The following is a 15,000-nucleotide window of genomic DNA, read 5'->3' on the forward strand; positions in this document are numbered from 1 at the left end:
ACAGATATTTGTTTTCTACATTGTGTTAAATGTGCACTTACAGTAAGCTAAACATCTTAAAGCTGTGGTTTGGATAGTTTCATTAAAAGAAGTTAAAGGTCATCTAAGTACAGGCCTAACCCTGATTAACCTCTTTCAGACAGTAAGCTAAAGTCTGCTGCTTTTGCATGCTGTGAGAAAGAGCTGTATGAAGTCATGCTAAAGCCAATCCATGCTAATGTGTATTTTAGGAAGTCAGAAACAGCTGCATCACAGCTTTATCCTCATTCCAGACCCACAGAAACACAAATAAATGCAAATCCCAGCTGATCTCACCCGCACACAGCAGACAACACTCAGGCCCGTTTACACTAACAGGTTTTAGTTTTAAAACAGCGTTTTACAATGAAAACTATCCACGTCCACACTGGCGTTTCACCCAGCGTTTCTGAACAGCTCTGCATCTACATTAAAACGCACATCACGTGACCACACACACACACACACACACACACACACACACACGCACGCACACGCACACGCACACACACACGCACACACACACACACACACACACACACACACACACACACACACACACACACACACACACACACACACACACGCACACACACGCACGCACACACACACACACACACACACACACACACGCACACACACGCACGCACACACACACAGGCATGCACTGCAGCGTGCTTTGAGCACACACCCATATGAGAGCTGTGCACGGCGGACTGGATCTACTGCTGGATCTAATCTCACTATATCTGTTAAACCTGATATTTAATTTGTCTTTATCATGCGACATATTCACCGACTTTAGTCTTTTGACTAGTACTTGTTCTCAGGTAACGTGTTTTGGCTGAGTGTAAAGATAAGTTAGGTTAATATATTCATTAATGCAACCACAGACACTGATTCTGCACATCTGACTGATTGTTTGCCTTTATGTATGTTATACTTTTATAATGGCCATTATTGATTACTGAAACTAATATTCACTGAAAGAGAGGGTATGCTTCGCATTTTCAATGAAGTGAAAGGCGGCAGTGATGTTGTCGGCTGCGTTTTGTTATAAATATGCATGAAGATGATGGCCATATTATGCAGCTACACGACGCCTCAACATATTTGATGGCTAATAAGTCGCTAATATCAACATGAAAATTGACAGGTCCTTATATCATGTTTTTGTTTTATTGTTAAGATAGTGAAACAGCAGAGCCAGGGTGATGTGAATGACGTTATACAGTACACTGATCCCTTTGAAGATTTACCGATAATTCCTCAGGAGTCTGTTTTCCATATCAAACTTGTGAAGTCTGAACTTACGAGGAGAGGATGCAGGACTGATCTGTGTGTAGGGTACTTAATATTAAGCAAAAGCCTCAATCAGAGAGGCGAATGTGTGCAGCCCCGCCTGTGTTTTCAGATGCCTCCATTTTCCCCCATGAAATCGGCTTCTCCAGCCTTTCTCTGGCGTAGTGTGGACAGATGGCGTAACCGTAGCTAAACTTATGCGCTCTAAAACGTAGTAGAGTAAACGGGGCCTCATTTAACTTTAGATCATTACTGATCTACCTCATGCTAAACTTTAACAACATGTGAAAAACTCAAGACTGAATCTTTGTTTGATTTTAGGCTAGCAGGAAATTACAGCTTTTAGCAAACACTCAAGCACTACCTGTTTCTGTCCAAATACATGAGCAAGGGTGTTCTGTAAAATCTCCAGTTGACCTGATTAATCATGATTTATTATAAAATACAGTTTACCATGTCGTGTCCAGCTGTGCTGTAGATTGTGAGGCGAGATGTGAGCCAAACACCTTTAACCCTGAGATACACTAACCCTAAGACTAACTAACCCTTGGGTGAACTAACCCTGAGATAAACTAACCCTGGGGTAACTAACCCTGGGGTAAACTAACCCTGGGTAAACTAACCCTGGGGTAAACTAACCCTGGGGACTCTGGGATAAACTAACTCTGAGGTAGATTAACCCTGAGATAAACTAACCCTTGGGTGAACTAACCCTGAGATAAACTAACCCTGGGGTAAACTAACCCTGGGGTAAACTAACCCTGGGGTAAACTAACCCTGGGGTAAACTAACCCTGGGGTAAACTAACTCTGGGGACTCTGGGATAAAGTAACTCTGAGGTAAACTAACACTGAGATAAACTAACCAAGAGCCTGTCAGGTTGTGCTGCTTGTTATCTGCTCATCCTCAAGCACAGGAGTGTGTCGACTCGATGGTAAACTCCTGCACTCTACCACACACACACACTGAAGATGTCTTCAAGCGGTCAGAACAGCGTCTGATGTAAGCTCTGGGTTTGGAGAAGTGCTGAGTCTTATCCAGCATGGCTGGGTTTGACTCCAGGCCTCAGAAAACAAAGAGTCTTTCAGTGTGTTTGGGAGAGTAACAGTATCTGCGCACTCAGACCCAGCCGAGCGTTCCAGCCGCCGGAGTCTCGGATCATCTCGAGATGCTCATTAAAGAGTTCTGCTCCTTCAGCTCTGTTATTAGTCTGCTTCACATAAACACACCCAATAGACAGAGATAACTATCTGCAGGCGACACTGGGAATCTGAACACAACAGCGTAAATGACTGAAACTGAGAATAACTGTAGACAGAGATGTGAATCTGTACAAGACAGTGCTGTTCATCAACTCAGAGCAAGCACAAGAGGAGCTGAAGACTGCAGACGCACAGCTCCATCAGCCAGATGAGGGACATTTCTAACCCTGCACAGAGAAACTGATCTGCTGATTTACCCATCCGTCTCTGCACTGCTGTGCTCGCTCACACACACACACACACACACACACACACACACACACACACACACACACACACACACACACACACACACACACACACACACACACTTTCGCAACCAAGAAGAACAAACAGCTTTAAAGTAAGAGCGAGTAAAGCTAAACACTCACCAGAACAGGGCTCAGTTTCTCCTCAGAGTTTCTCCTCAGAGTTTCTCCTCAGAGCTTCTCCTCAGAGTTTCTCCTCAGAGCTTCTGCGGAGCGATCTGCAGTCTGCCTCCACGTCTCCTCATCCGTCAACCAGCATAGTTTCTCCTGGGCGAGCGTCCAAGCAGACGCAGAACCCGTCTATTTCTGTCTGCCATATGAGCGCAGGCTTGTGCTTTTCAAGACATTCTGTGGTCACAGATGTAATTGCAGAGTGACCGGCGATGGTGAAATGTAATTGTAGACTTCATGGGATCGGCCCTGCTGCCAGCGGAGGACTTTAAACTCCCTCAAAACAACTCCAGTCACATAAATAAATGTGGGCCTGGAATCCAGATGTGGAGGGAGAGAGAGAGGCAGCAGACGCCGGGAAAACAGTAAGGAGAGCCAGCGCAGCCACGGGAAAGAAAACTTCAGGGCTTCTTATGTGACGAGGGGCTGTTTTTTACAGAAGTCTTAGAAGAGGGAGGTTTGGGAGGAGCCGTCTGGGTTCGCTTATTCCTAGACTTTTACCATTAAACTCTCAGAGGATCTGATTTCAGCTCGGCTGCTCTGGAAAAATCAGGCGTACAAAAAAGAGCTATGAAAACAGAAATCTGCTGAGGAACGCAGAGCGCGTCTGCCCGAACCGTTTAAAGCACATTTACCTGCTCAATCTGAGCCTGAAGATGGACAAGCTTGATCTGCCTTCTGTGTGAAAGACCACAGACGGGCTGCAGATCCTCGCTCACCGGCAGGATTTATGTTCAGCTGAATGACAAACAGCTGTTGGCTATTAGAGCGGCTGCAGGAACATCACTGAGGGCTTCATCAACCAGCCAAAGTGGAAAAACAGACCCGATTTCAGGCCCGCCGCGATCTTTCCATGCTGATACCACAAGAGTTCAGTCTCCACAGCTCACTTCATCCAAATGGATCGCACGGAGGCCACGGAGAGACCATAAAAACAACTTGTGAAAGATGAATTTCACTGAAATAATGGCTGTAATTTCAGGTTCTGTAATGCTCACAGACCCTCCGGTGAACTGTGCTGAGTTAGAGACACACACCGCTCCGCCTCGAGCTCAAATGAAGAAACCAATGAACTGCAGACGAGTCCGGCTCTGCGGTTCTGGACCAGTGCCGGGCAGCGGCGTCAGAACCAGGGAAAACCAATTCATTTCTGGACTGTGCTTTGGGTTAGTCTGAGTGAACCAAAGCGAGGAGCATCCTCATTCAGTCCTGCTTTAGTAAAACTCTTGATTAAAGAGGGTCTGAAGATGTTTTCTTTAAGGGTTTCAGGGAATTACTGCCTAAAGCACAGAAGAGCAATCACTTATACTGCATAAGAATATTTAATAAATAGGTTAATATCAAGGTTGAGTTCATGATTCTGAGTTGATTTGACAGCAGAATCTTCATTTTTATAATCATCATCATCATCATCATCATCATCAGTGTGTGTCAGTGCGCCGCCTGCTGGATGGAGATGCCGCAGCAGTTCTCCAGCTTGACTCGATTAATGGATTAAACCTGAGATAAATCATCTGAGGTATAGGAGATGCAGGAGCTAATGCACTTTAAAACCACTACGCCTGAATGCTGTATTATAACAGGATTATAATGATTGCGGTTATTTCGGGCTTTATTGAATAGTCTATTATTGTGTTGTCGTCTCCTGCATTACTGGCTCTTATCTGACACACAGCAAACAGCAGAAGAGGATGAGATTAGCTGAGCTGAATGAAGGTCAGATCTCTGCTGTTGTAGATCAGCAGGTTTGACGTGTTTTCTGTTCATAAAGCAGGTCTGAGATCTGTCCAAACATCATTCATCAGGACAAACACAAAGGCTGGATTAGCTCTGTCCACACAGAGAAATGAAGAAGAGACACTGGATATCCTCAACAATCAGCTTTATTTCATAGAAAATCTACATTGAATGGTTCTGTTAGGTACATGTGCAGTCCTGACACGAGCGCTGAACTGTGTGTGTTGATCTTCTGTGTTCAGACTGAGATGAAGCTGCAGATCTCCAGTCTCAGCTTCTCCTCCTGCGGCCGAACGCTCTGGAGCCCACATCCGTCGCCACGAAGCGTGTGTGTCCGATCCCGCCGGCGCGACTCAGGAAATCTGCCAGCCGGTGTGTGACGCAGGTGGCAGTGTTACAGGCGCGCTTCCGCAGGGCCACACTGTGACACACACACACACAGAGAGAGATCAGTGTGTGGAACAATATCACTCTGACCACACACACACACACACACACACACATCAGCAGGTGTTAATAATGACTACATTAACACACATCTGACATATAAACGTGTGTATAAACAGGTGACGTGTGTCCTCTGATCTGTCTCTTACCTGCAGATCGGCGCTCTGGTGTGTGTATGTGGAGGAACTCCATCAGATAAACAAGCTTACACACATATAGACTAATAACTGACAACTAAAGAGTTCCTGGTACAAAAATAACTTTATTAAAGTAAAGATGAAGCAGAGCGTACATGTTCAGCGGACTCTCAGCTCCAGGTGACTATCACACACTCACTGCTTTATTAAAATGGGAGACATGTAATCTGGATCTGATCGTCCTCTACAACAGAAATCAGGGGAGGAAAGCAGGAGGAGGACAGAAGGAGGAGCGCAGGCAGGCAGGCAGGGGGAGTCCGCATGCGAGGCTCCGTCAGGCGCCGTCAGACGCCGGGAAACGCGTCTCCGTAGCCGCTGAGCGCACTGATCTCCAGCGGGCTGCGCTTCCTCCCGGGCGTCCCGGCGCCCACGTCCGTCTGCGGGGAGGTCTGTAATTTGTGCAGCTCCTGCGAGAGTTTACCCAGCAGACACGTGCTGAGATTGGAGCAGCGCTTGGACAGGAACCTGCCCCGACTGTCGGAGAAACACATGCAGAGTCATGCAGGAGCGCAGCCTGGGTTAGTGTGTGTGTTAGAGCAGGAGGAGCACATGCAGACACACACATACACACACACGAAGACACACACTCTCACATTCACACACACACAAGCAAGCAAAGACACACACACTCTCACATTCACACACTCACATGTGGACACACAAACAAGCAAAGTTGCGCACACACACACACACACACACACAGGGGCAGCAGTGGCCTAATGGGAGTTGGACTTGTAACCCAGAAGTTGCAGGTTCGATTCTCGGTCCAGCAGGAACTGGAGATGTGAGTGAATGATCCGCTTCTTCATCCTCCACATCGGCGCTGCCCAGGGCTGGAACACACACACACACACACACACACACACTCACACACAGACATGCAGATGCACACACACACACTCACACACAGGCAAACATCCACACGCAGAGTTATACACACACACACGCATGCTGTTAGATAAGCAGACTCAGTACAGCTGATCTGGGAACAGACGCGCTCGACTCCTCTCTGGCAGACTGAGCAGAACTGGTTTATAAACCCCTGCAGAACCCTCTAGACCACTGCGGAGCCCTCTAGACCCCTGCAGAACCCTCTAGACCCCTGCAGGAGCTCTCTAGACCCCTGCAGAACCCTCTAGACCCCTGCAGGAGCTCTCTAGACCCCTGCGGAGCTCTCTAGACCCCTGCAGAACCCTCTAGACCCCTGTGGAACCCTCTGGACCCCAGCGGAGCCCCGGTGTCCTGCTGTGGTGTACCTGCTGTCGGGCTCCAGATCCTCCGTCATCTGCTCCACGCTCTTCAGTATGGCGCTCCACAGTCGGCCGGCCTCGAAATCCACCAGCGAAACCCTGTCAGTCAGAGAGTCTGCTGCCGCTCTGAGGAAGAGGAGGAGGAGATGAAGAAGATGAGGAGGAAGAGGCTGAAGAAGAGGAAGAGCTGGTCTGGGATCAGTGTTCACCTGGCCGGAGCGGCGCTGCAGCTCTTCATCTGGCAGACCACAGCGAGGAGCACAGCGGAGACCTTCAGCAGCAGCATCCTGACACACACACACACACACACACACAGCTTCAGTTCATCATGTGTCTACAGGCCACAGAACACACACACACACACTCCACTCTGACTCTGGACACTTCAGATGTTAAACTTCAGCTCTGACTCCAGCAGCAGGTCTCTCTCTCTCTCTCTCTCACACACACACACACACTCTCTCTCTCTCTCTCTCTCTCTCTCGCTCGCTCGCTCTCACCTGTCGGTGTGTAATGGTGTGTTCTGTATCTCTCAGACGGGTTCCTCTGAGTGCGGCTCCGGCTCAGCTTTATTTATCCGCACGGGGAGCGCAGAATCATCTGTGTAGGTGTTCAATTATCTGCCGTCAGCCAATCAGAGCACAGACACACCCCGCTCAGCCAATCAGCAGCGCCCGTGACTCTGATTATGAATATAATGTCTGCAGATCCACTGTGACGTCAGTCTGTGGCCCCGAGTGATGCGAGCAGTAAATATCTGAACCACATCATCTCCATCATCATCACCTTCACTGCCTACACCTTCATCATCACCTTCACTGCCTACATCTTCATCATCACCTTCACTGTCTTCATCTTCATCATCACCTGCATCATTATCTTCATCTTCATCATCACCTTCATCACTGGCTTCATCTCCATCATCACCTTCATCATTATCTTCATCTCCATCATCACCTTCATCACTGTCTTCATCTCCATCATCATTGTCTTCATCTACATTATAATCTTCATCATCCTCATCTCAGTCACTGAACAGACACAGGTCAGTGTTGTGTGGATGCTCAGAGCAGATTCATCAGTGAGAGGATGAAGGGTTTATTAATGCTGCCACCTGCTGGAGACACGGACTCACTCACACACACACACACACACACACACACGCCCAGTAATGAATTAACTTTGTTTTACTGCTGTGTACATGTGAATGTCACAGGATTAATTGGATCTCTTTAAGATTATTCAGATGTCTGAGAGGTGATGACTCTGAGTATCATAATAATCATAAGGAACACATTTGGGTTACAATAACTCATGATGTAAGATAAAGCATCTTTTATTTTACTATGATCTATAGTCCACCTAACATCAATAATCAGTGTTTAACCCCTGTATACTCTGACAGTGGCGGTGTTTACTGATGATTAGGCCCACACCGACTCTGCATGCGCTGATTTCCACAGATTTTTATCCCATTAATTCTGTTTATTTACATGAGTAAATGTGTGTAAATCTATATTTATTCAGTTTTTATATAATGACAGTAGTATTCTTGTCTAATATGAACATGTTGATCAGATTTATGTACAGTGCAGTTTGTAAAGGCTGATTTTCTATCTTTCAGTAGAGATATTACATGAGAGACTTGCAAAGTGGATCGAATTGGATTTGCATTGTAAACATTAAATACAAGTTTAAAATGTATTCCTTTTTATTTCACATATTAAGGTTTTAGTTATGAGACTCCTGAAATAATTCAGCAGAAATAGCTAAAAACCTCCGCAGATTCGGTCTGGCCCGACAGATGATGAACCCCTACAGGCCTGACACTCCTCTGGCTCTGTGCGCTTCACTCTTGCTGAAGGGATTCATGCAGAATAACCCTTTATTATTATTTATTGAAATATGCCTTGAGAACACAAATGTACATCAGTCGATGAGGAAAATCATCTGCCAATACAGACTAATGCCTTTAATGAGTAACTGCTTTACATGTGACGGCTTCACTTCCAGCGGCCCACCAGCAGGAATAACGTTTATTATCAATATAGTGAAGTATGGAGCGCGAGGACAGGAGGATACTGAACATGGAATATCTTCTGAACCTGCGTTTAAGTTTTAAACAGCACTGAATCTGTGAATCTGTGTGTTTGATGAATAAACTCATGGAGAACCGGGACTCTCAGCGCTGACTAATCTGAGCAGATGATTGGTTACCGCGTTCAAAAGCTCAGCAGAAACGCGTGTGATTGGCTGCTCAACTCGCAAAATATGGAAACTTGTTTAAAACATTCACACCCAGAGTTTCTCTAATTATCTTAGTAAACAGGCTGAAGAGCTCAACATTAAATAAATGAGATGAGACATAACTACTGATTTAGCGAAATCTCAGATGCTATAAGCCATGTTGGTAGAGGAACAGGCAACATTCATGCCCAAAAATTCACCCTTCGCTAAGCCACACCCAAAAACCGTCACCCACCAATCGTGGCTTAGCATATGGATTGCGCAAATCTGACACCCGGTATTCTTAAAGTTTGGACGGGATGGTGGAATATTTTCACTTTTCAAACCCAAAAGCTCCAGAGGAGAAATGCCAGCGTGGATTAAGCTGTGTGAGGGCGCTGAAGGAGCGGAGTTAAGCTGGTTTTGTTGTGATACTCCTGACACATTCAGTGATAGACGCCAATATCTCACACACCTCTTACCCTAAACAGATCTAAAGTGAGTTTCCTTCAAAAACACTAAGCAGGTTCTGTTTCCCAGCGGTCTTTCTCCTTTTATTCCCTCAATATTATGAGCACTGCTCTGTTTAAGCCTTCGCCATAGTAACATTAGTCATACTAATAGAGAATAGGTCATCATGAGTTATTGATCCGGAATCTGCTGCTAACTTTACTGAACTTCATATCTGCATCTGCTTCAAGCTACGAATATTTAAAATTACAAATCAACAGAACAAAACAGAGATATGATCATAATCTGAGCACGTGCGGTCCATATCCTTCACCAGCAGCTGTTTATCAGTCATTTATAAAGAGCAGCTAAACATGCTGACAGGTACAGGTAACTCACTGTACACTGTTACGGGTCAATGATGCTAATATTCGGCACAAACCCACCGGTTTCCCCTTTCTGGCTGCTCTTTCTATGAATGACTGATGTAAAGCTCTGTCCATGCGTGTTTCCTCGTCAGTTAGTAACGCTAATGCTAAATTTCATTGCACAACAATAGTCGATCAGGCTTTTTGGCTAAAATAGAGAAATCAGGGTTTAATTAGTTATTATTAGGCTATTTTTAAATTTCACCTGCTGTGCATGAACTGAGCTGTTGAATGGTCAGCGTGTGAAACGGCTAGGCTAAGCTAGCTTCAATTTTGATTGAATTATTCACTAATCGGTGGCCTGTTATGTGGTGAATATACCTCTGTAATGTATACTGCAGTCCTTTTTGTCTGGCTTTCTCAGATAATCTCACCTGTTCACCAAAAAGGACGTTATATCCCTGACCATGTCTGACACCAGCGCCGACACATTGAACAAGACGTGCTGGCACGAAAGCTGGACAGGCGTAGCAACAGTAACTAAGAAGGGCGGGGCTTAGCGAAGAGTCAATTGTAAAGGAACTGAATATGATTGGATGGACAAGACAATATGCAGATTAGGGGTGTTTTACCTTTACTGTTTTATTTAAAACAGAGTCTCTGCGGTCAGCAGAGTGATTATTGTTAATATAGTGGATCTGTAGAGCTGCGCAGCGTTGGATTTGCTCTTCAATATTTGGACTCAGTAGTGATTATTAAACCACACTGAACTGGGCTGAACTGAATTACACTGTTCCTATTTACTGTGACCTTTTATGTGAAGCTGCTTTGACACAATCTACATTGTATAAGCGCTATACAAATAAAGGGGAATTGAATTGAAAAGTAAAACACCTGAGAAACAGAACAGGTGATCTACTCTATACAGCACAGCACTTCCTCCAGAGACGGCTTCAGGAGACCCGGCTTATGGACAGCGAAGAGCTTTACTGATGTACTGACGTTATTCACATGCTGAGCACTAATGGAACCATTTCATATGAATGAATGACTTCCATACTCAAAACACATGTCTACTAGAGACAGTCATTTATCTGTTACACACACACACACACACGCACACACACACACAGCTGGACAAAACTCTCCTGCAGAGGAGCGCTGAATGATTTACAGTTGAAGACTTCACACAGCAGAGTGAGAGAGTGTGTGTGTGTGTGTGTGTGTGTGTGTGTGAGAGTGTGTCCACATGAGGATGAATGAAGAGCCGCAGACACCGCAGTGTTTTCCTCTGTTTTATTAATAAAGTGTTCAGGCGGTTAACACACACGCTCCCCCCACACCCTTGATCTTCTCCTCGGCGCGCCGGCTGAAGAACTTGGCCTTCACGATCACCGGCTGCTTGGGCAGCTTCCCCTTGCCCAACACCTTGAAGTAGCCCTGAGGAGAAGCAGGAAGACAGCTTCATCAACACGAGCAGCAGCGCTACGCAAGACAAGCACACACTCCTGATCCGATTTAACACCAGCCAATGGAAACTATCAGTATAGACGGTGTGTGTGTGTGTGTGTGTGTGTGTGTCACATTTATACGCAACACTGTGATCATCTCTGGCAGTAATACTGTTCTGCAGTGCTCACTGTATCTGCTGCAGTTCTGGAGAATCAACCACTGCTATGTACACAAACACACACACACACACACACACACACACACTCTGCAGAATAACTGGTATTTCATTTCTCTTCAGCCTGAATGTTTGGCATTTGCCATTGAAGCTGTTAGCGTGTAGCGCTGCTGTACAGACCTGAACTGGGCTGTTTCTAGGATACACACCATAGACTGTAAAATATATGGACGGAGTATCCGTGACGTCACCCATAGGTTTCTGAAGAGCGCAAAAGCCACAAGTAGGCGCGGCCAACCGTCGCCATTTTGTTCGCGCGTCATCGCACCCACGGCGGGATACCAAACAAGGGCAAAGAGGCGGAGAGTGGGCGGAGCTACAGACACCTGCTGGCACTTTGCTTAGACCTGGCAGACAGACTTTACTTTGGGAGAAACGCTTGATACTTTATTACCTGCGACTCGTTTGTGTTCTGACCACATGTGCTTGGCTGTACACTATATCAGTAAAGTGATTAGACTTTTAAAAACACTGCTGTAACACACTGAGCCACTAAACATTGTTCTTATGACGTTTTTCTACAGGAGGAAAACACGAATTACTTCCAAACACTTTAGATGTGTGTGTGTGTGTTAGTAAATGCAGGACTATTGATGAACTCCAGCATAACACTGTATGACAACGCTTCAGATGACTGTTCTAGAGCCTACAGCTAATCAATCTGGCACATTCTGGAGTGCTTTACGGGTCTAAAGAAAAATATTAATGATAAATGATCTTAAATAAAACAAATACATTTATAGAGATGGTGTATAAGTATATAACTTTACTCACATGGGAAACGGAGGCCATGTGAATGGTTTGTGAGCACAATTAAGTGCACACAGCATCCCATATCATCTGATAATTGTAAGAAATGAGTCCAAAAGGCAGCTGACTGTGTAAAGCCACATAAAACAACACAAAAATACGATGAATATGCTGAGATCAGTGGCTAATCTGCCGGATTCAGCTGAGGTGAAGTGACCAGCGAGACCTAGCTGTCACTCAAGTGGCCACGCCCTTAATTATGCAAACTTAATATAACCTAATATAAAGGAAATGGAGGAGTTATAAAATAATTCACCCCCCTCACAGTTGTCATGGAGGGTAATAATTGCTATATGAACCAAAATGGTTCTTTGTACCAGGCTGTAAACACCTTTTCTTCTGCTGTAAAGTTGGCCATTCTAACAGTGGGCTCAATTGCACTTTGCTCTATTATGGAGCAGGACTAGCGGAATTTTGATGAATTGCAGTTTCTGTTACTTCCGTATTGGCTTCCCGAGGGAGAGCGGGAGGTTGCCGCTTGATACACACATTCGTCTGTCTGTGCTCAGAACTGAACCGGCACAGAGGATGGATCACATGACTGCGGTGATAATAGAGCTGAAGCTCAGCGCTCTGTAATCTGTTCACCTGGAGTCTTGATGACAAGCTCAGAATCTGCTTTACAGCAAAAACAGCCGAGTGTGTGAACCAGAGCGCCAGAGTGTGTGTGTGTGTGTGTATGTGTGTGAGAGAGAACGCTGGAGTGTGTGTGTATGTGTGTGAGAGAGAGAACGAGAGCGCTGGAGTGTGTGTGTGTATGTGTGTGAGAGAGAGAACGAGAGCGCTGGAGTGTGTGTGTGAGAGAGAACGAGAGCGCTGGAGTGTGTGTGTGTGTGTGTGTGTGTGTGTGTGTGAGAGAGAACGAGAGCGCTGGAGTGTGTGTGTGTGAGAGAGAGAACGAGAGCGCTGGAGTGTGTGTGTGTGTGTGTGTGAGAGAGAGAACGAGAGCGCTGGAGTGTGTGTGTGTGTGTGTGTGTGAGAGAGAGAACGAGAGCACTGGAGTGTGTGGGTGTGTGTGTGAGAGAACGAGAGCGCTGGAGTGTGTTTATAAATGAGATTGAGCACTCGAGTGTGTGTGAATGTTGAAGTGTGTAAACGTGATGCTGATCAGTTTCTGAATCTCACACACACACTCAGAAACATCACGCAGATAGTGATTTTCTCTCACACACACACACACACACACACACACGTATAAAGACGGATCCACTGTGAATCCAGAGTTCAGGCTAAGATGGACCTGATGTTGTGCCTCCACATGGACTCTGCAATACTGTGGATATTCAGATATTCAGCTTCGATACGTGTGTGTGTGTTCAGTGTGTGTGTGTGTGTGTGTGTGTGTTCGTTCAGCACAAACAGCAGCATGTATAAATGAACACAGTGAACCTGAACAGCACTGTCCTGAGTTCAGCAGAACCAGTGGAGAGCAGGTTTGGTGCTGGTCTAACAGCAGTCAGCGTGGCGTGCGGATACACACAGATACACACGACTGCAGGTGTGTAACGTCATGTGTTTAACACTCGCCTGACTCTGACGACTTCAAAAACATTAAGGGTCTATTTGAGATTGATTAGGGTCTCCTGAATCACGGATCAGGGTCACGTCACTGTATAATCTCCACATGTCTGAAGAGTGGACATCATCTGGACTTCGGCTCAAATCATCAAGCCGGTGTTCAGACTCGCCACACACACACACACACACTCACCGCGCGCACGACATCAATGATGGGTGCAGGTCCATCGGGCTTCTGGCTGTAGTTGACCCGGGTCTGCTCGCTCACCAGCGTCCACAGCTTGTCCAGGTTGATGGTGGGGCAGAAGGTGGTGTTCCTCTTCAGGTGATAGTGCCGCATGCCCACCTTCCCAAAGTACCCTGGGTGACTGAACACACACACACACACACACACACACACACACACACACGTCAAAGAGCTGCAGATGAACAGATGATGCTCACAGCAAACTTCCCCAGCATGGCGAATAACACGTGTACACACATCAGGTGTTGTCTGTTACAGCACCACACACACACACACACACACACACACACACACACACACACACACAGCTTTATTACTACCCAGTAAAACAAGTTACATTAGATACAGTTTCAGGAACTTCACCCTAACCTGCACACTGAACTATAACTCCAGCATTTACAATCATCTCCAGCATCTGCAGCAGCAGAGATCACACACACACACACACACACGTTGACTGCAGCGGCCTGAACATTAAACTGATCCTGGATCAGCTCTTGCACACATACACCGCTGTACTGAACCTGAAGTAATAACTCATTAGGGACACACATACACTCTCTCTCTCTCTCTCTCTCTCTCACACACACACGGCAGTGTTTACTCCTCCATCTTGGTCTTTTACTCACTATTTGTCGAAGTTGATGCGGTGGTGGTGCAGTCCTCCGGCGTTACCGCGGCCCCCGGGGTGCTTCCGGTGCTTCCCTGAAACATGATCATCATCATCATCACTCGCTCAACATTAATGATCATAATCGGGGAATTAATAATGCGCGTGCACTCACCCACGCGGCCGTGTCCGTGACTCACGTGCCCGCGCAGCTTCCTCGTCTTGGATTTTTTGGTCGGCTGTGGAGAAACGCAGATTAATGAGTGTTTATGAGCGGTTATGAAGATTAATAACTAATGCTCATCCTCCTCCAGCGGGACGGTTCTGAGTCCAGCGGTTCCTCTAATAACTCCACATCTCTGAGCACAACCCTCTCAATAGCGCCCAGTAACCGGCGTCCAACAGATGTGGAGTCATTCCCGCGCGCCATCAGACCGTCCCGCTGGTAATTC

At 46.2% G+C, this 15,000-nt stretch overlaps 2 protein-coding genes across 2 annotated transcripts in view; both read right to left on the reverse strand.

Moving 5' to 3' along the window:
- Positions 1-5,427: 5,427 nt before the first annotated feature.
- On the reverse strand, positions 5,428-10,851 carry LOC130220492 (calcitonin-1-like). Its single transcript, XM_056452766.1, has 4 exons — positions 7,133-10,851; positions 6,842-6,919; positions 6,639-6,758; positions 5,428-5,856 (listed from the first exon to the last, which is right to left on the reverse strand). The coding sequence occupies exons 2-4, from the start codon at positions 6,916-6,918 to the stop codon at positions 5,667-5,669; spliced, it is 387 nt and encodes a 128-aa protein (XP_056308741.1). The 5' UTR covers position 6,919; positions 7,133-10,851; the 3' UTR covers positions 5,428-5,666.
- A 107-nt stretch (positions 10,852-10,958) lies between these two features.
- The window catches only part of rpl27a (ribosomal protein L27a), a 4,139-nt gene continuing 97 nt past the window's right edge, over positions 10,959-15,000 (reverse strand). The window contains exons 2-5 of the mRNA XM_056452765.1: positions 14,724-14,787; positions 14,568-14,643; positions 13,885-14,059; positions 10,959-11,116 (exon numbers count right to left, since the gene is read on the reverse strand). Coding sequence (XP_056308740.1) covers positions 10,988-11,116; positions 13,885-14,059; positions 14,568-14,643; positions 14,724-14,787 — 444 coding nt within the window. The 3' untranslated portion in view covers positions 10,959-10,987. The remainder of the gene's footprint in view (positions 11,117-13,884; positions 14,060-14,567; positions 14,644-14,723; positions 14,788-15,000) is intronic.

The sequence above is a fragment of the Danio aesculapii genome, unplaced genomic scaffold (assembly GCF_903798145.1).
Source record: "Danio aesculapii unplaced genomic scaffold, fDanAes4.1, whole genome shotgun sequence".
Lineage (NCBI taxonomy): Eukaryota > Metazoa > Chordata > Actinopteri > Cypriniformes > Danionidae > Danio > Danio aesculapii.